General features: G+C 33.1%; 4 protein-coding genes across 8 annotated transcripts; 2 read left to right on the top strand and 2 right to left on the bottom strand.

Annotated features, from left to right (window-relative positions):
* Positions 1 to 5,528: 5,528 nt before the first annotated feature.
* LOC106435038 (zinc finger CCCH domain-containing protein 40) lies at positions 5,529 to 9,225 on the top strand. Of its 2 annotated transcripts, none has more exons than XM_013875892.3 (12): positions 5,529 to 5,682; positions 5,809 to 6,005; positions 6,930 to 7,040; positions 7,169 to 7,202; positions 7,293 to 7,434; positions 7,513 to 7,569; positions 7,652 to 7,749; positions 7,871 to 7,942; positions 8,022 to 8,263; positions 8,332 to 8,528; positions 8,736 to 8,873; positions 8,955 to 9,225. In XM_013875892.3, exons 2-12 carry the CDS (start codon positions 5,879 to 5,881, stop codon positions 9,021 to 9,023), a joined length of 1,287 nt encoding a protein of 428 aa, XP_013731346.2. In that variant the 5' UTR covers positions 5,529 to 5,682; positions 5,809 to 5,878; the 3' UTR covers positions 9,024 to 9,225. The 2 variants fall into 2 exon arrangements, with proteins under 2 accessions (XP_013731346.2, XP_013731348.2); XM_013875894.3 differs by having other exon boundaries at positions 5,530 to 5,682; positions 8,022 to 8,251.
* A 490-nt stretch (positions 9,226 to 9,715) lies between these two features.
* LOC106435026 (peroxisome biogenesis protein 22) lies at positions 9,716 to 12,162 on the bottom strand. Of its 4 annotated transcripts, none has more exons than XM_022688849.2 (8): positions 11,910 to 12,162; positions 11,471 to 11,668; positions 11,337 to 11,384; positions 11,046 to 11,105; positions 10,860 to 10,961; positions 10,437 to 10,502; positions 10,226 to 10,327; positions 9,716 to 10,125 (listed from the first exon to the last, which is right to left on the bottom strand). In XM_022688849.2, exons 1-8 carry the CDS (start codon positions 12,024 to 12,026, stop codon positions 10,021 to 10,023), a joined length of 798 nt encoding a protein of 265 aa, XP_022544570.1. In that variant the 5' UTR covers positions 12,027 to 12,162; the 3' UTR covers positions 9,716 to 10,020. The 4 variants fall into 4 exon arrangements, with proteins under 4 accessions (XP_022544570.1, XP_013731335.1, XP_013731336.1 ...); XM_013875881.3 differs by having other exon boundaries at positions 11,049 to 11,105; XM_013875882.2 differs by having other exon boundaries at positions 11,049 to 11,105; positions 11,769 to 12,103.
* Positions 12,163 to 12,425: 263 nt separating this feature from the next.
* Positions 12,426 to 16,465, top strand: LOC106435037 (zinc finger protein CONSTANS-LIKE 12). Its single transcript, XM_013875891.3, has 6 exons — positions 12,426 to 14,214; positions 14,462 to 15,101; positions 15,190 to 15,414; positions 15,492 to 15,775; positions 15,867 to 16,018; positions 16,125 to 16,465. The coding sequence occupies exons 2-5, from the start codon at positions 14,580 to 14,582 to the stop codon at positions 15,994 to 15,996; spliced, it is 1,161 nt and encodes a 386-aa protein (XP_013731345.1). The 5' UTR covers positions 12,426 to 14,214; positions 14,462 to 14,579; the 3' UTR covers positions 15,997 to 16,018; positions 16,125 to 16,465.
* A 752-nt stretch (positions 16,466 to 17,217) lies between these two features.
* On the bottom strand, positions 17,218 to 17,677 carry LOC106435030 (B-box domain protein 31). The gene has a single exon (XM_013875885.3). The coding sequence runs from the start codon at positions 17,675 to 17,677 to the stop codon at positions 17,306 to 17,308; it is 372 nt and encodes a 123-aa protein (XP_013731339.1). The 3' UTR covers positions 17,218 to 17,305.
* Positions 17,678 to 21,277: the final 3,600 nt, after the last annotated feature.

Genomic DNA, 21,277 nt, shown 5'->3' with positions numbered 1-21,277 from the left:
AAGTCACCTAACAAATCAAAATTTGACATATGAAAAATGCTTTAAGAAATAAAAAACAGTTACTTTTATAAAAAAAGTTTATATTCAGTCCCTAGTTTCTAGCAACTCAATCCTAAATTTTCTCATAATACCACCAAGTACAAAGCAATTTACCATGTTTTTAACTGTTGTTGCTCATATTTTTAGATCTACTAAATTACTTGATGTTTCCTATCTTCTCAATTAGGCAAAACAGCGTATCATTTCTTTTCTCCTATATTTTCAGTTCTGTTTTTGGTTCTTACAATTTTTCTGCAAAATTATTCTCGTGGAAATTCCATAACTACATTCACACACAGTGTTATTCCACTTGAGTAAGAAGAGGCTAAAGGGACAAGTACCAGGTTTTGGCTTTGACAAAAAGGTTTGCACGTTTTCCTTTTTACTATGTTTTCTCCAAATTTTGATTTGTTTGATTAATTTTTTCTTTGTTGAAACAATTATTTCTAAGTATTCACAATTGCAAACGAATTCGACCATAATACTTTTACTGAACGCAGAGCCGATCCTGACATTATACAGGCTAGAAGCAAAATAAAAAAATTTGGCCACTTTATTGTTAAAGAAAATAATAAAAATTATAACATGTAACTAGTAGGATTCGAACCTAGCTTAAGCGGGAGGAGATTTGTTTCAGGGAAAAGAACCACTAGGCTAGCGATACATTTACTAAATTTGCAGCCGATATTTTACTTATTTAAATGCGTCCGGAAGCATGGCCATCATCCGCTTGGCCCAAGGGCCAGCTATGTCTGAACGTATAAGGGAGTTTTCATATCTGAATCCAAAAGCGAATTCTACATTATTCATGCAAGGTTGACTACACAATTTTAAATAAAGACATACCATTTCATTATAATGTAATAAAAAAGCAAACTAAAGTTGTAAATTTTAACTTTATAAATTCAACAAACTATAAGTATTTTTTCAGCACAACAAACTATAAGCAATCTAAGTTAATTTGTTTTGAATGTGTTCTTTTTCAGAAAAATATGTTACGTAAAATAACATAAAAATGTCAATGAATTTGTTAAAACTGTAAAATAAATATTAAAACAGTAACTTTATTTAATTCATCACATTCAAAATTTATTTTTAAGACAAATGAAGTATTTGTTATATTGTATGAATCATTTAATCAATTAATGGATCAAATAAAGTATTTGAACGATAATTTTATATTTTGTACATATCTATTTATTTTTGAAAATACTACAAACATATTTCACTTTTATAATAATATCAGATATTTTTTATTTTATACAACCGCTTTATTTCGACGCAGACACCTCTAATATTATGTGCTACTGTTTATATAACATTTAAAAACTATTTATTCTCATGGAAATTATGAGACTGATCAAATAATTTTTAAAACAGTAAATTGACCTGTGCGAAGCCGGGTAGTAATACTAGTTATATTATAATTTAAAACTTATTTACTTAGAGATTTTAATTTTACTGATTTATTATTTATTAACTAAAAATAAATCATCTAATCTTAAACTATAATTCATGTTTTATTTCATGTGTGATTTTTTATTTGGACCATCCCTAGAAAATTGTTAATGCATTTTTTAGTTACCTAATAATAATATTCTAATATTATTTAATTAAACTTAAATATAAATGAGAATATTTAGTCATTATTATCCACTATATTTTTGACACAACAAAACTTAAATATTATTTTATGTGCTTTAAAGCTTTTATTCCTTAGCAGATGCTTTGTTAATGATATTTAAATCGACAGCTTTATTTAATTTGTTGAAACCGAATTGTAAACCAGTTATTGTGTATTCTCTAATATTCATCTAAGCATACATAACATAAGATATAAAAATTAGTAATCCAACCGGCCATTACATTTTCTAATAAAAATCTGAGAAAATGATAATTCACATGAATGTTACCATTTATAAGATGATGAATCAGATAAGATTCCATGTCAATCCTTCGTCTCTCATGGATGTTAATGACAAAATTGGTACAACCTCAATCTTTTCTTAGAATCAACCCTTCATATGGTCTATATAATTCTAGATTAAAAGGACCAGTTCATTAAATATTTTGAACCAAATTTATTGGTTATTATATGGGGCAATTAAAATGTAAAAATCAAATACTTTATTAAATTTATATCAAATTTTTGTAAGATTGATCGCTTTTTATATTGGAGGTGTAAATAACCATCATAATTATTATACTGCTTCTTAACAATACAAACGAATAAAATAATAATTTTGGGAAACAAAAAATATTTTAGAACGCCTAAATTCACAAAATATCTAATACAAAGTTTTATATTTTTAAGGGAAAATATGTACAACCAATCATTTTAATCTCTACTATGTATTTTTTTAGCATAGACCACACTAATATACATCCTATTAACTGAAATCACAAAATAAAATTTACCAAAACTAAAATTTATCTAGATAGCACCATATGTCCATGAATTGATTAGGAATGAGCCGTTTGGTAATAATGTCGGTTGGCTCCAAAAGGCAAGTTGGAGTGCAAGAGGATTCTCCTAATCCTAATTCTCCATTCATGGCCATACTTGTATGGACTGAAATATATATGATAAGGCTCATCAGGTATTGAGAAGATTGGCTGTCTCGTAAAATTTGAATCTTTTTTTGTAGGTTGTTATATGTTTTCAATAAAATATGAGAATTTGAGATAATTTATTAAGTTTACAAAATTTATGTTTAGGTGTCAATATCTTAGACAACCTTTTAATGAGTTGGCAACATGACAAAAATTAAATATTACTTTATATATAGATATGATATTATTAATTGGATAAATATTCATCATGTATGAGTCATAAACTTTTTTTAGTACATATAGGAATATCTTATTCTTTGTTTTTAATTTTCATTATAAATAAATATTTAATATGACTTTCACTAATATACTTATTTAAGAAACAAACCTAAAAATATAACTTAGCATTTATTATTGGATAAGTTTGAAAATGAAATAGTTCAGAAGATTTGTTCTAGTATATAAGATACAATCTAATGATTGAAACATCTTTGTCCCCATCTATCTTCAGTCAAGTCATTTATAAAACATTCTTATGGCTCCTGCAAGAGATTCATACTATATAAGCTATTTCACAAATCAATGTGGCTTTTGCAAAAAAAAGATATATGAAAAGAGTGATATTTACATGTACAAGTACGTATTTTATTTTATTTATTTATATTTGTGATTTTATAGTAGTTGAATTACAAATTGTGTTGTTGTATCATACAAAATACAGTGACACACCTTTTTGTATCGAAGAATGTCGAGAAAAACAATTGAGGGTCGATGAAAACAAGAGAAAACAAGAGAAGATGTAAGAAGAAGATGAATTAAAAAAAGAAGAAAGGAAAAAGTGTACCAGTGACAATGTTGGTATAATTTCATATAATATCATCATCTTAATTATTATTTAATCTATTAAAACATAAGTCATAATTTAATTTATGTGTAATTGTTTTATTTCAACCATCCCGTAAAAAATTTATTATATATATGTTTTGTATATCTAATAATATCCTATCAAATATAAATGAGGATATTACACAAAATTTAAATAAAAAACTTAAACTTGAAATATTACAATATTAATTTAAAGATTTATTCTTATATCATTCACTATAGGTTTCACACAACAAAACCTAGATATTATGTATATGCTTTAAAACCTTTATTCATTAACATATGCTCCGTTTATGACATTTAAGTTGACTGCCTCATTTAATTTGTATAACTGAATTCTAAACCAACTATTGTATCTTCTCAAACATTCATCTATCATATATAACATAAGATATAAAAATTAGTAATCCAACTGGCCATTACATTTTCTAATAAAAGGCATAGAAAATTTAAATTCACATGAGTAACATTCAGAAGATGATGAATCAGATAAGCTTCCATGTCAATCCTTTATCTCATTGATGTTAATAATAAAATCGGTACAACCTCTAAATCTTTTTCTTAGGATCAATCCTTCATAAGTTATATATAATCCCAGATTAAAATGACCTGTTCATTAAATATTTGAACCAAATTTATCGGTTAGTATATATAATGGGCAATCAAAATATAAAAACAAATATTTTATGCACTATATATCAAAATAATCCTAAGATCGGTTTATTTCTATATTTGAGGCAAAAATAACTATTAAATCATCTATAAGTATTATATTTTTTTTCTAAACAATACAAACGTACCGAATAATAATTTTGAAAAAAATACATTTAGAACGCCTAAAATCACGAAATATTTAATACAAAATTGTTTTATAGTTTTAAAGAAAAACATTTACACCTTATCAGTTTAATCTCTAGAAAATTGGTTGCTATCTAGATATTCTAATCGTATAACATAATAATATTTTTCCTATTAACTGAAATCATAAAACAAAATCTAATAAATTAAAATTTATCTATATTCATCATATATTCATAAAACCTAAAATGAAAACTATAGCTACAAAACACCATATTCTCACACTCACATGTGATCATAATATTTAGAGTTTTTTTTTACCAAATGACTTGGAGTAACATCTATAATATTTTATGTATCAAAGACATTTTGTAGTAATAATTTTTAATAAATCACATAAACATAAATATTATCGAGTTAGAAAATACATCATACCAAAAAATTTACAATTTAATCATAAAATTTTGAATATAACATAATAATTTTTTTCTAAATATGAAAACAGCAGCAGATCAATATCTAAAGAGTACAAATAAACTTAATAAATAAAATTAACTACAATACCACTAAAACCGACCTATAAATTATTAAATAGTATCTAATTTTGAAATTTCTCGATTAACATTGCCCTCAATCCCTCATTTCTTCTAAATTTTTTTAAAAAAAATCAGACTCAATGTTCCTAGAATCAAATGCAATTTTCTTACATAAATTAAAAAGTCCTTATTAACAAGGTTTCTTCTTTTCAAATCTAAATGATACGTTTTATATTTTATCATTTTATACTTTTTATAGAATATAACATTCTTTATAAACATAAAAAAGAAATATTGTTTTCTATTATAGATGAATACATTAAAGGAAATTTCATTACAATTTTAAAATTCTTTTATTTTTGAGAATATATATAAATAGTATAGAGATGATCTAATCTTGTTTAAAATTATGTTTCTAAATGACTAGTTTGTAAATGAAACCAATTTTTTTTAAAAAAAATTAGTGGAAATATGTTTAAAATATTTTTCTATAGAAATTTATATCATAACTATTAGTTGATGGAAATTTAGATGTGACTATATATATTCATGTATAACTAGTGCTATATCATATTTTTGAGAAATAAATAGTTTGTCAATTTTTTTTTTGTCAATTAAATTTATCAGATTCAGTATACTATATATATATATATATATATAAAGTTTATAAACTAATTTCCCTTGATTTATTTCTTAGTCAAATGTGTAGATGACTTATTTACATTTCTGTTAGAGGGGCAAAATAGTAAACTGGAGCTGCTCTAACAATATATATATACATATATCTCTCTGAAGACTTTTGGTTTCCCCGAGTCTTCTCCGTTCGTCCGACTTGTCTCTCCGTCGTGTGAACCGCGTAGAATCGCCTTTGGTAGGTCTTCGATTTCTCCCAGGCTCCTTCGAGAATTGTTACACACTCATTTTCATGCCCTGCCTATATGGATCCATTGAAATTTCTATGAAGCGAATGGTTCTGTTTTATGTTAATCTTGTTTAGGAACGAGACGGTGATGCTTTTTGTGGACTTTTTGAGAGTTTTTTGATCTGAAGAATTGTATTGGTTGATTATGTCTTTGTATAAGACTAAGCTTTGTATTCTGTACGAGAAGAATGGTGACTGCTCGAAGCCTAATTGCACTTTCGCTCATGGAGTTGCTGAGCTCCGTCTTCCTGGTGAATCTTCTTCATTCAGAGGTAAGGAATCTCGTTTCTGCCTTTTTCTCCATAAGGCTGGCTATTTGATTCCGTAATCATCAAGTTTATGAGTAACTTTTCTTTGGTTGTATTGGTTATAATTTATCAATTTGTTTTACTGACTAGTTTTCTTTTCCTGCTGAATCATTCTGGAATATGGCTGTTCCATTTGCAGAAAGATAGCAGTAGTATTATTTATAGGAGTGGATTCTTCTTCTGGTCTTTCTTGCTCAGTTTTATATTGGTTTTCTTTATTGATCTTGAAAGCACATTCTTTTTGAAGATAACCATCAGTTATGGATTTTTTTTGGGGGTATTTATTCTTCCACAATAATTGTTCTCAGACTTCAAGATTTGGTGGCCAATCAGTGCCTGTTATTAGGACACTTCTGCCATTTTTCATGCTGCCAGTTGTGTGTTTGGGTATTCCTTGTTCTTGGCTTCTTTGATTCTGAGGTGTACAGAGTCTACAGAGCTTGATATTCCCATTGATTCTTGTATATTCAATCGCCTCACAAGCAGTTTTCTGGGACCAACAAGTATGCATTGTCTCTAGGAATTGAATTTCTAGTTTTGGTGGATTGTGGTTTTCTTATTGAATGGATCTTCAAGTATTTTCTCTCGTCCAACATGATGCTGAAGCATTATCCTTTTCTGTGTAATTGAATGCATCTTCAAGATTGGTTGTTATTTGTGGATGAGATACAGTGACTTTCATTTCTTTAGTGCCCATTTGTGGCTTTCTTCCACTCCTGGTAAGAAGAGGACTTTTTTTTGTGGTCTCTTTGAGCTCGCAAGTAAGCATCATAGCTTTATTTGTTGGTAGTCTTATCCAGGCGTTGTTGACTGGCATGATTCTGATTCAGAGTTCACATCTGTAATACAAGTTATGCTGTACCACAAAGTCTGTTTCGTTTACTGCAGGCAGACGTCACAATCTTGATGGTGACTTAAGAGATAAACTTGGTAGACACTTTTCTCCAGAGCGGAGACCTTCTTTGGACAGAAGTGGAAGAAGAGTACAAAGATTTAATGGTAAGATCTGCAGCTTTGGGTTTTTGGAGTTCTCTTGATCGTTAGTTAGGCACAATCACAACACTCTTATCAAGTTCTCGTTCTGGATTTATTCTTCTGATTATTACCGATGAGATTCAAATTTGCAGGACATGAAAATCCCAGGTCCTTTGAGAAGCGAAGGTATGCATTCTCCTTCCCTCGGTTCTCCTGTGGTAAATTGATGGGTTCTCCATGCTTTAAACTGTGTCTTTATATCTTCTATTATGACAGAGATGTAGACTACAGGGAGAACCGCAGATTTGATGAACGAAGTGATTATGCTGGTGGTTTGAAAGCTGGAAGTAGGATTGAAGTCAGGGAAAGAGATGAAAGAAATAAGTTTCTGGGCTACAATAATGTTCTGGAAGAGCAGGTTTGAAACTTTGATCACGGTTCTCTTTTGAGTAAGTTATTGTCATTAATCTAACCTTTCCTCTGGGACTATGTGCAGTTAAAAGATGTAGAGCTGGATGTTAAGGTGCTAACTGATAACAAATTACGATTGGAGGTAACCTTCTCCATTCCATAGTCTGCATTTTTCTTACGAGTTAACTTGACATATATGATTGGCACACTACTTTTGTATAAAGGCTGCTGTTGAAAGGAAGGCACGGGAAGCAGACATTCTTACTTCAAGGATTCAGGAGCTTGGGACCCAGTTGGATAGAGAGAAAGAGGAATGTAAGAGGTAATGGGTATTTCCTTCTTGATGTTTGCTTGAAGTTAATTCAGATCCGATATACTCCCAGTAATGTAATTTGGAAAATTCTAGACGAGTGTTGTTCAATCAATCTATTTGTATGTCACAGGATTACTTCAAGCACGAAGAAATTTGTGAAAGAATATAATCGTTTCTTGCGGGCACAAGATGATGTAAAGAGGCAGGGCACTATCCCTTTTTCTGATTGCTATGCAATGCAAAGATTTCATTGAATAAACGATGCTTTGAAAAATCTGTAGGTCAGAAGCTCGTCTTCAGAAGTTGGGAACCCAACTGAGTACGTATCTTCTTGGAAATGAAGGCAATGACAGGGAAACAGACATCGAGATTGTGAGCGATGAAGAGAAAAATGGTCGGAATCTGAGAAGTGCTTCTGATTTGCAAAATGAGCTGCACAATACTTCTTCAGTGTCCAGGAAAAGGCATTATGTGGAACAACAGTATACTACCAAAGAATCTGTTCAAGATGGTAAACTAATCTGTACGTATACGTCTTTGCTTAAACTAGTTTTAAGAAAATCAGTTGTTAAGTTTATCCATCTGTTTCAGCCTTGAGAGGAAGAGGTGAAGAAGATAAGTTGGAGAATGGGAAGAGTCCTTCTCGTTGGAATAGGATTCCTTCGAAATCATTTTCCGAAGAGGAAAGTAGAGTGCGGAACGAGGAAGACGCAATGAACAAGTCCTCATCGAAGGAAGACACTTGGAAAAGAAGAAGGCTTTCTTCTGGCACCTCATCTAGCAATAAGGTAATACTCTTTTTTTTTCTTTTGTTTCACTTTCTTCTTCTATTGAAGAATGGCTTTCAATTTTAGCTGTGGGGAGAAGGATATTGGGGGATCAACTCGAGTGATCCTTAAACGTTTAATCTTTCACGATAAAGATGTGTTTCTGCCTTTCTGGGAATTACTTGGTTTAAAGCAGAGATAATAGACTTTTTTAGGGTCCTCCTGCAGGTAATGTCGTCTACGAGCATGGCAGCTCGGGTATCTGATGAAGTGGCAGAGTTTGATGAAGAAAATACTCGAGCAGCCAAAGGCTCTCCCCTCATATCTCTTCCTCCACCCCCACCTTTCAGAGATGCCCATTTTCATGTAAGCATCATCAGAAACTTGTCGGTGAACTACTATTGGATCCTCACTTGTGTTCTGAAAAGTGTTGTGTTGTGTGTCCAGGGAGACGAGGAGGAGGCCAAAGTCGATGTGAATGAACAGAGGAAAGCTGATGACGTTGACTCCGTCTGATCTTCATGTGAATCCATAACCGCTAAACTATCTAGACAGAAAGTATGTTCTTTAAGTAATAGTATATGCTAGGGAAGCTTTACATTTTGTTCTGTGCAATACTTAAAACAAAGTTTAGAATCGGTACATGATTATTTTTAAATATCTTTAACCTTCGTTAATGGAGAAGGATTATTACATAAATAACAATTTTTGTGATCCAGGAGAACTAATTAACGCTAGATATTTAAACAAAAACAACCATTACAAGCTGGGGAACTAGTATATTAAGTAGGCAAAGTTGAATATTTTATGTTCTTGTGGCTTCAGAAACATAAAGTTAGGCGACGGTTGAATCTTCCTGGCATTTAGGGCACTTGCAGGTGTAACCATAATATGCAAGTAATGCTCGTCTTTCTTTGTATGGAAGCTCCTCGTCTATACACGAAATGGTTACATGTTTTCATGTGGGTAAAAAAACTTAAGCTAGAGGTGAGGGTACCTCTTCATTCTCGCTGATAGGTCGTAACGCAATAGAGAAGACAACTTTAGAAAAGGACATCTCAGATCACCTTGTTGGATGAATGTTGGATACCAACAGGAATCTAATTTTTTTGTCTTGGTTCTGTAAAAAATTGTGATTTTACATCCTGGTGTTGGTTAGTTGGATTGTTAGTTGGACTTTGGGTTCTTGTGGGTGCTGGTTATAGCAATGATCTTCTTAAACGTATTCTCTTATAAATGAAATTAAGTGAAAAAAAAAGTTTACAACTTCACATTACAAGATCCCTCTGATGCGACAAAGTCAAGATATCAATGTAGACAAGACAAAGGTCCTTCGTTTCTTCCCTGAAGACTCTGCTAAGTTGGTAATACATATATATTACACACTTGGATACTTCCATATACGAACTCACGCACTACTCTCTTACTCCATCAATATCGATACGCATCTGCGCTGCTTGCTTCCGTCAGAACAAGACCAGGATCAAATTGAATATTATTGAGTTTGTGGGTATCAAGGACATCCAAAGAACTGTTCTATTGACTGTGAGGTGAACACATTGGGAACCGTTCGCTCTGGTTTCGCTGCAGAGACGTGAAGCTGAAATTTTATGAACCTCTGGCAGTAGGAAAACACAAAACAATCAAAAGAAGAGAAAAATCAGTTCTAACAAGATTGTGGATCAGAATGTAAATGAAACAAAGAAAAGGACTTTTACAGCTAATTGTGTGCTGATTTCTGGATTTGTATCAATATGCCAGTCAGGTTCTAGTTGCCTTACAAAGGATGTTCTTCCGATCTCTGTACTACAAAACAGTACCTCCAAGTTTCCAAGTTTTGTCAAAATAAATGACCAATTCGTCTTGTTGCTTTGATAAGATTGCTGGAAAACTCGTAGCAAGTACAAAGAGTGTCCGAGAAAGCTGTACCTTATCTTTGACCAAACCACCAGATGTGAAAATGCCTGCAGTCTCTAGAGCCTGTAGAACTTTGGCCTGCATGTCAGTGCTCAAAATGCGAGTTTCAGAACCACTGATCATAAACATGCTCAGCAAAAAAAAAAAAAAAGAACGAATATTACAAGAATGCATACATGTCTCAAGCATTTAGTTGCACCAATGAACACATCCTCTTCATCTAATAATGTACATACATGTGCTTAAAAAGCCTTCTTATCAAACACTATCCACTGATCAACTCTAATCTCGAAAAATATCCATGTTATGACCCATTGCCCGAGCTTTTAAGCTAATTATTTGCTGTCCCACGCTAGGGCCAAGTACCAACAGGTAGGCCAAGAAAAGAACATGAATGAGAGGGTATTAACTAATGGAAAAGAAGTTGTTACTCACTTCGCTTTCATCGTCAACAACTCTTTCCATGAGATACAAATCACAACACTTTGTAATCTCAAGGAGAACTTCCATAACGGATGACCTCACTGTTGCTTGTTTCTGCATATAAATTTTGCTTGAGTCAGGTTACAGACGCATAAAATGCAAATATTTACATGGAAAATCAAAAAAGAAAGTTGTTACTACTTGGAGCTCTTCAGGACTTGATTCCTCAAGAATGACTCCAAGAAGACGGCATGTTACCTACAAATGCACATCCAAACAGAATGAAACTCAAGACAATAATAGGACTTTAATTCTCGGATTAAAACAAAGCTGTCAGACGATTTAATCTCAGAGTTATCAGTAGCTCTGAGAAACTACATGAGAAGAAGATGTCTATGAACATCAAATGTATCAACCATGGAACATCAAAAACCATAGTGCAATTTCATGTGATTAAAACATTCTCAGTCAATGCAGGCAAGCAGTTACCTTCCTTCCTTCACTAAGTCTCTGCCTAACTATCTGCCCCAATGTAGGCTGCAAAAAAAAAACAAAAAGAAACTTCATTCATAACAGAATCAAGTATATAATAACTACATAGTACAAGAGAAACAGAATATTACTTTTGCAGGCTGAAAAAACTGATCAACAACATCTTGCACTCCATTATCCTCATCAGGAGCAGCACTAGAGGATTCAGGTGATTGCAACCTGCGTTTAGGTCGCCTTCTTTGAGGCTCCCCTGGTTGTGTTCTTATGGCCCTCCATGTGAATATCACAGCTATTGCAAGCCCCGCAATAGCACCAATAGATCTCGAATCCTAATTACAAGAACAGCATTAACAACGAATCAAACTCTCAATAAAGTTTAGATCTTTCCATCAAAGCTGAATCAATTCAACTGAAGAGAGAGTTCCTTACAGTGGGCATTAATCAAGTTACAACCTTTTAAGCTTAATTTTGAAATCTCCGGTCCTAATCTAAAGCTTACGACTTTCCAGATCCGATTACAGAGAAACGTGTAAAGGGAAAACGAGAAATGGAGGGAGAGAGAGAGAGAACCAGATTGCGAATAGGTGTAGAGAAGAGGCTAGACATCTTGAAAGCAACGTAACTGCTTAACCGTTTGATTAATCGAACGATCTCCTCAGTGGGTGACGAAGAAGACGATTCCGCCATAATCCAAAAGCGTCGTCGTTTAACGCGAAAAACAATCAGATTCTTAGCTTCAAGCTTTCGGCAACTGGTCTCAAGCCAGAGACTTCAGAGAGAGGGAGACAACGAAGAGCAACTCTGTGGAAAGTCTAACTCTTTTTGACACGTGTCTTTTTATTGCGTGGCAATAGATAAGCGTGTGAGACCACGGTTTATTCCGTGGGGTGCGATGGATGTGATCTGCAGCGATGAAGGCTATTAAAACGGTGCGTTTTGTTTTTTTGTATTTTGTCATCTGAATTTTTTGATGTTTTCTTACATGATAAACGCAATACAATCCCAAGCGTAAAAAAGATTAGGAGGCGAGTTTTGTTTTCATTTTGGTATTCTTTGTTACTTAAGCTATCATGGAGTATGATTTTACATGTGAAAAGAAGGAAACAGATGGATGAATTTGTGGAACGAAAACCACATGAGGAAAATGTTGGGAAAAAAAAATCATGTAGTCAAAAATTAGAAAATTACAGTTATTTGAATTATAAAATCATAATCCTGGTGTAGTATACATACATGAGCGATAATGATTATTTTTTATAATATAACTTTTACGTAAATTCTTTAAAAATTTAAAATTTAACTATTAGTTGATAAACTTTTCCTGCCAATCAAACGTATACACAGTTAGTCGGCAGAAAAACTCGTATGTTGTACGTGTAAATACAACAAAAACTATTCAGCCAGACAATCTCTTGCTGGAGGGATGGAGTGTCACCGTTTTATAGCATCTCTTTTTCGATCGTGAAAAGAATAACTCTCAAAAGCTGTAACCCCTAAAATCAAGTAGGAAGAGAAGCTCCAACTCCATTTTGTTCAAGTCCCTGTTGCTCACACCTGCAACCCGAGCGTAGAACTCGTTGGTGTAGTGCCAGTAAATTTGAAATCAGTTTTATTAAAAACACTTGTGGCATCGAAATCAAGAACTTGATCATGACATTAGTTATAAAACTAATCCTCATTTTAAATTGGTTATATATAGAAAGTTTATTTCATTTTCTAAATTGACAAGTATAGTCTTATAATGCATGATATATGTATATGAGAAGTGAAAACGCAGAAGTGACAAGGACCCTATGAATTAACATTCAATGAGACAACAAACGAATGAGTATGCTTATGAGCCAACCGGCCTATGTACGCATACCCGACCACGAAACACGCTGGGCTACATTTTGTGTATTTATATATCCTCTCAAGGTATTTCGCTATACTTATGATCGGTGCTCTCAAGCCGTAAACTCTTAGCTAACCACTCGTTTTGTGCGACGAGTTTCTCCATCATGTGGGAGATTATAGTCAGCATCTTGGAGTGGCGGCTTCCGAAACTTGTTCCACGACCGAGTCCGGTTCATCGTTTCCGGCTGAGGGTAGCATGGTGATTGGTGGGTTCTCCTCTCGTAAATGGGCCATGTTGTGTCCTTTGTTTTGGCTATGTATGTCTTAATTAGCTTGTAGGTGGGTGGTGGATATACGATGAGTCTTACCCTGACGCGGAGATGTTATCATGTTTTGTCTGACTTTTGAGCAGCTGGTGAAGTGGACTGTGGATATGACATGTGTCACTTTGTAAGAAGAGAGGGTTCAGATTTTTTTTTTTTTTTTCAGCAAATAAATCAGTTATCAAACAACTTTTTCCACGTACTTTGCTGCATATTCCTATAATATCTCGATGCAAATACTAAATTTAGTAATGTTAGATCCTATCCAATGTGAGAAAACAGCGTACACGTTAACTCTCTACATATTTCGGATGCATGCCATGGGGATTTTCACGTCAGATTTTTGTGGGACCGCGTTTTCACTAGTTATAAAACATAGCAAGCAACCTTTAACCTCTCTTAAGTTTTTGTTTTCACTTCTTCTTCTACTTGATTACGCCACGTGGAATTTAACTTGGACTTTTAACCACGTGGGCGAACGTTTTCACACGGTATAAAACCATAGCAATCCTACCTCTATCACTCTTTTCTTTTCCCCTTTCTACGTGATTTACACCACTGTAAAAACTCTCTCTTTCGTTCTTATCTTTCACTCGATTCAAAAGAAAATATTTTGTTTCAGCTTGTAATATGTTTTTATCGATACTTTGTAAATCATCTATCAAAAAGTTTTGAGTTTCTCTACTTCACGTGAAGGTTGTGAATCGGACTAATACGTAAGTGTTTCTTCCTCTTTATAAGCTTTCAAAGCCAGTTTGATATATGTTTTCTTATCTGAAACCTACAAATTACAACATTTTTGTCCCGATTTAATATATTTCATCACAAAACCCATCATGTATCCAAATTGCTACGATCTGAAATTCCAAAATCATCATTTTCTTTTTTCTTTTTTTGGTACGCAAAATCGTAATTTTCAATTTTGAGATAGCTCTAAAATGTTCATGAATCTCTGTTTTGCAGGATCTTACGTGAGTTTCTTGATCGAGTAATAACCAAAAGCGTGACACTAAATTTTATTACAAATCTCACAGATTCAAATTCTTATAAAGCATATTTTTGTTCTATCATATCTCAAAACATGGAGCCGAAATGTGATTATTGTGCAACCACACAGGCAATAATTTACTGCAAATACGATTTGGCTAAACTATGCTTAAAATGTGATGTCCATGTACACTCTCCGAATCCTCTGTCTCGCAGACACATGCGTTCTCTGATCTGCGAGAAATGCTTCTCACAGCCTGCCGTTATTCGCTGTCTCGACCAGAAGGTTTCATATTGCCAAGGATGCCAATGGCATGTACGCAGCTGCTCTGCTTTAGGACACAGACTTCAAAGTCTAGAGCCATTCTCCGGTTGTCCTTCTCCAACAGAATTTTCCAGAATGTGGTCTTCAATTCTTGAACCTTCTGTTTCCAGTTTGGTTAATCCATCCATTGGTTCTTTGCCCTTGGCTGATCCCAACAATGACATGTTCGAGATGTCAAAAATCAACGAGCTAGACGATTTGATTGGTTCCTCTTATTCAATGATGTCACAAAACATCACTTACATTCAGAATCTCAGTGATCAATCATCTTTCTTTTCTGGGGATTCTAAGGTACTATTAATAAATTGAGGACCTAACCAAACATGTTTCTGTAAGTTTTTGATGAACTATGTCATTCTCATTTGTGTGTGTTTGTCAGGGATGTCCTGATTTAATTCTAAAACTTGAAGAAGGCGAAGAAGATCTGTGCGAGGGACTTAACTTGGACAATGCGCCTTTAAACTTTGACGTTGGAGATGATATCATCTGCTGCTCGCCACAAGAACACATAGAATCTGATCAAACATTACCAAATGGTCCCTTGGCTTACAAGAACATCATATCTGTTACCGACTCAAACTTCACTACTGACAACCCTTTAGAGGTCACTTTTGCTTCTTTTTGTTTCTTTTGTGCAAATCTAAATATAACTACAATAAACTCAGCATAATCTATTTTCAGGCAACGTCAACAGGACATCAAGATTGCAAAAGTTATCATCAGTCAGGTCCGTTGCAAATGAACATCAACATTGGACTTCCTCTTCCGACATCTCCTATCTTGTTCGGACAGATCAATCCGAACATCAAAGGTCATGAAAGCACTGCAGTGGAATACCAGGATTGTGGTATGTCTACAGGGTTGATAATGAGTGATTCGCCATGGGAATCAAATCTTGAAGTTGGTTCTCCACAAACAAGGAATGAAGCTAAGTTGAGATACAAAGAGAAGAAACTCAAGCGCACGTGAGTTTTTCTTCTTTTTTTCTTATTAAAATTGTTACTGAACAGAGTTTTACAAAAAATTTTGATTCAAGATTAATTGTATGAATTGTAGTTTTGGGAAACAGATTCGATATGCATCTCGCAAAGCGAGAGCTGACACGAGAAAAAGAGTGAAAGGAAGATTCGTGAAAGCTGGCGACAATTATGACTATGACCCATCATCACCAACCACGAATCAATGAGTTTTCTTTTACCTAAAACAACGTATGTCTTCTTCTCATGACGATGATGATATATGAGTACTCTTAGACGTGGTAAATTAGTTTCTTGTCGGAAAAGTAAGCCAAACTCTTTATCTTTTTGCCTACAGTTTTTTTTTTTGAATCGAGGAAATCAACATGTTTCGGCATGGGAACGTTGGAGTACTGCACGAAGAATGCTTAGACGTAGTGAAAGTGACGAACTGGGTGGAAAGCCAAAATGGGTGAAAAATATAGTAATTTTGCTTCGTTTTTTTTTACTAAAATTCTTTTGTTTTTCTTTTATGTTTACCAATAATTTTCTAGCTTTTATGATAAATAAAGTACTATGTCTTTCTCCATAAGTTAGTTGTTTCAGAGGACGCGGTTAACGTGTCTTAATTAGGATTGTTAAAAAGACTAGTTCTTTTGTTTGCAAGTTGTAATAAGAACTGTCGAGTCTTTTCACTTTCTTTCTTTTTTAGCCCATGAATTTTTCGAACCAAAGATCAGAACAAGTCAAATTTATTAGCCTTCGTGACTCGGGATTACTTCCCCCTAAGTGGTCAGGTAGTACACCAGTTGATAAACTATTTAACTCACGGATAGAAACTAGTCTTTGATTGCATCATCTTTGTCTTACAGAGTAATTACGTTTCCTAGATTTACTTCATTTTGTTAGCTTGAACGAGCCATACACTAACAATTAGGAAGAAGATGTTTTACCCGCTGGTGCTAGATTTGATCGTCTCAACAGCTAAGAAGAATGAATTTAGCAACCAATTATTGTCCTTGACCCAAGAAAATTACAAGTTTGGGCCATAACTTCTTGAAAAAGAAAAGAAAAGAACGAGGATGTTTCATTTGTGAAAAGTTTACTAGTATTTCTTAAATATCATTAAGGAAAATAATAAGTATTAAAAGTATGAAAGACAAAAAAGGAGCAAATAAACCACAAACAACCAAAACAAACTCTTGATTCCCCTTGTTTCTTTGCTCCACAGTTCGATTGTTTCTTTGCTAGAACTTTGAGTTAGGTGATTTTATTTATTAGTTTTGTTTTCAGAATATTTTTCCAGTTTCAAACATATTGAAGAGTAGAATATGGTTTCTGATCCGAAGAAAAAACCTTCAATTCTTCATTTCCTTTTTAGTTGCAGAATTTTTCGTTTTTCTATTTTTAGACAAAACCCATTTCATAATATTCTAATTACGAGCTTCATAAATGAAATTCCCAGTTTTTTTTCTTAATAGAAAAATGCATAAAACCCTAGGAATTAATTAATATCTTACACCAAAAAACAAAACTACATCAGAGAAACACATACGGAACCTCATCATCATTACTATCTTGTTCACTCCGTATCGTTATATCCTCCACGGCGGCTTCTCCTGCCGTCGCCGACGGTAATACAACGTGGTAGTTGTCTCCGACGAGGCACTTGCGTGTGAGCTTCTGACATGCGGTGCATAGCACACGCCTCACATGTCTCCAAGCTAAAAAATTAGCTCCATGAACCCACCGGTCGCATTTCCTACAGAGGAAAGCCGTGTCCGCCTCACAAAACACGGAGGCGTCACCACCACAGAGCTCACACCTAACCGGAACACTTGGTCTCGTGCAGAGACTCCGACAACCTCCGTGGACGCTTCTGTTCTCTTCTTCATTCACGCCTCTACACATTTTCTCTATCTCTCTCTCTCTCTGTTGTGGTTATGTTTTGAGGAAATTAAGAAGATTTGTAAGTTGGACAAACGTTACACATTTTATATAGGAATACTATTGTTTGTTAAAAGCAAATGAAAAGATTTTTTTAATTATTAATAATGTGTGTGTTGTGTTATACACGTGGATGAATCTCGCCCTGTTATTTTGACGTAAATGCCCCTATGAGGGTACAATCGTCTATTTGTGAAAAATCTTCCTCCAAGCGATCTTTCATGGGTGCACAACCTTTCATTCAAAAAAAAAAAACTCCATATAGTACTCTGACTCTTTGGTTTACATCGCCCACCATATCACCATTTTTTAAGGGGTGAGGTATGATGCTAATTGAATATTGTGTCTGTAATCTGTAACATGATTACGATGTACGATGAAACCAAATCAATCAAGATTTCAGAATCTTTTTTAATAGAAACACCGAAAGTTACAAATTGGAATCATGAAAGATTCTAAGTTTCAATGTATAGACTAGCTAGCATCATCATTTATCAAAATCATATCACCGAACAAAAATCCGATATATTACATATATCCATTTCTTGGCACTCCTTATTTTACAAGATTTATTTTCTAATGAAATTTCTGACTGAAATATATAAAAAAAATAGGAGGTAAAACTAATTAACAAGTAACTAGTGGAGGAAAGTAGGGGTAAGCATAGAATTTAGGGTGAGATCAACATCTTATTAATAGTTGTCTTTGGCCCATTGTGTGGTGGTTAATCAGTCAACTTTTATTTAATTGTAGAAGCTTACTATCACAACAAGCAAAGAGGATATGGCTCACATTTAAAGGTTTTTTGGTTTATTTTTTAGCATTTATAAGTTTTGTTTTCAATGAAAGCTACCCCACGAGTTACGAATAATATCAGTTATTTTATAAGGTTTGACTTTTAAAATTTAGATGTGCGATACATTGCGTGTGATTGCTTACTAATCGGATAATGCATTAAACCTCAAAATATTCGATTTTAGCTAGCACTGCAGTATTCATGAATGGAGTTTGTAAGTTTATAACTTGGTAATTTATATTAGTATTGTTGTTGTGTTGTAACATGGAGTCAAATGTGGACGTGTGTGTATCTGAATATGAGTTATAGATGACAAGAGAAAAATAAACTTCAAAAGCAGGCTAGAAAAGTTGCAACCATAAAAGAAGCTTTGAATGTGAACCACACAAGTGAAGTACCTATGTTACTTCATATCAGTTATATAACAAAGATTACAACTGATTATTCTACATTCTAAAAAACAAATACTTACTACAGTTATTAAGACATGATAATATCTAATCCAATTAATTGGACGAAATAAATTATTTATTTTGAAGATTACTCGTTTAAATCCCTATAAATTTATGGTAAAGCTGTTAGACTTTGATACTGTTTTCATCATTAGGAACATGCATTCTTGCTTTGTTATATAAAAAAAATGCATTCTTGCTAATATAACATATGTTTGAGGCGGTTAAAAACATAAGTAAATAATTAAATATCATATCGGTCGCCATCATTTATTACATGGAAATTGGAAAGAATCGAGTCATACATTTTGTTAACTTGAATTTTAATCAAATAGTAGAATACACGTGAATACGGTCTTTCTTCAAGAGAATGCCCTTTCGGCTGGGAATACGGGAAATAGCTGCTTTCTGGGCTTCCGGAGATTGCTTTTCGGCAAGCTTGATCTCTTATTGTATCTCACCCTTATTTATTGACACGATTTACAAAAGAAGAACCCGGTTGTGCTATATGTATTTGGGGTCGAGGACTCTTTTAAGATGACTTAAACGGCTCCCATTTGAGGGGAAGCTGTTCTTTCTTCGATCAGAATACGAATAAGATCAAAAAGGCCATCATTGGGGCAAGAAGGATTTGGATTACTCACCGCTTGATAATAATTAAAATGTATATAAAAATCACAAATTTCTTGAATATTTAATCTTATTTGATTCTTTCAGAACGTAAGTTTAGTTTTGAAGAATATTTGGGACAAAACAAACCCTTGAGACTTATACAACTTAACTAATATAACTTCATCAACTTAGTTAAGATAATTTTAGAATATAATCTTTACTTAGCCGATGAAACAAGATTGTTTATATCGTTTTTTACTTTTTTTTTCCTTTTTTGTTGTCAAACCCTCATAATTTTAGCAACAAAAAAAACCCACATGATAACCATATCCCCAGTTACAAAGGCAAGATAAATACAGCACAAGATTCACTATATATAATCTTACAAAACCGTCCCTTATTAAAAAAAATACAAGTCTTTAAAAAAGTATACACACACTTAGGCTCATCTATCCTTTTTAAGACATTTATCTTAATATAGTCATCTCTCGTGTGTTTAAAGGTAAATGCAGTGTTTTGAAACCCGACCTGGATCCGCGGTTGAACCGGTAAACCCGGTGACCCATAAAAAATCCGGTTTGGATTTGTTAAAAACCCAATATTTAGAAACCCGTGAAAATCCGTAAAAACCTAGTAAAACCCGGAACCCGATGCCGGTTGAACCAGAGGTTCAACCAATAAATAATTTTTACTTCTTTTTTTTAGTTTTGATTATGTTCTCAGATTATGTTTTATATTCTAAGTTTCTAATTAAGAAGTTATGTGCTGACAAAAAAAAAGTTAAGTTTTCTCTTTTCAGTTTTATATTTGTGATTTTTAGATTTTGACGAAGATTTCACTATGCCACACGAAGAAAATGAAATGAACGATGGTAGAGAAAACCAAAATTAGTTGATGTGATTTGGTGTTAGTTTATTTCCGTTATTAACAATTTATTACAATGATCTTTTACTTTTTGTTTATTTTGTATTTGAAGTTTAATTTATTATTCACATTAGATATTTAAATATTTATAAATTTTATGTCTTGATTTTTTTTAGATGTCATAACTATTACATTGTTAGAAAAAATTTTAAATAGTCTAAACTATTTTTTGATATTTTGTATGTCAAATGAAAATAAAAATATAAAAACTAAAGTTAAGTATTTTCTAAATATTTTTAAACATAAAATATATACATATCCAAACTATTATTTTATGTTTTAAAAAAAATTAGAAAAATTAAAATTTAGTTTTTATATTTTTATTTACATAACTGATATATTATTATATAATAATAATTTATTAACTTGTGGTTCACCCGTGATTTACCCGCGGTCGACCCAGTGACCCAACAACCCGGTAAGTCGTCCGGTTCAAGTGTCTGGGTCGGGTTTAAAAACATTGTGTAAATGTGATAATTTTCAAGATCGTGAGTTCATCGGATCAAGAAAATATTATGGATGTCAGATCTAACTTATTCGTAAACGAAATTTAAGAAAAGAGTTGGTGGTATCGACTGATCGAAAATACGCGCACTAATTGACTGATTGCACTAATAGTGACACGAAGAATATTATTATAGTTTAGTGTTTGATACGTTGTGGAAGGAAAAGAGAAGTTGTTGTCCACAAGTTGAGTCAGTGTTGATGCTTAAGTCCACTTGTGTGGATCCTATTAATTCAAAGTTCAAAGCTTTTTTTTCTCTCCTCATTTTGTCCTCA

This window comes from Brassica napus, chromosome A1 (assembly GCF_020379485.1).
Source record: "Brassica napus cultivar Da-Ae chromosome A1, Da-Ae, whole genome shotgun sequence".
Lineage (NCBI taxonomy): Eukaryota > Viridiplantae > Streptophyta > Magnoliopsida > Brassicales > Brassicaceae > Brassica > Brassica napus.
This window is presented reverse-complemented; position numbering and strand designations above follow the sequence as displayed.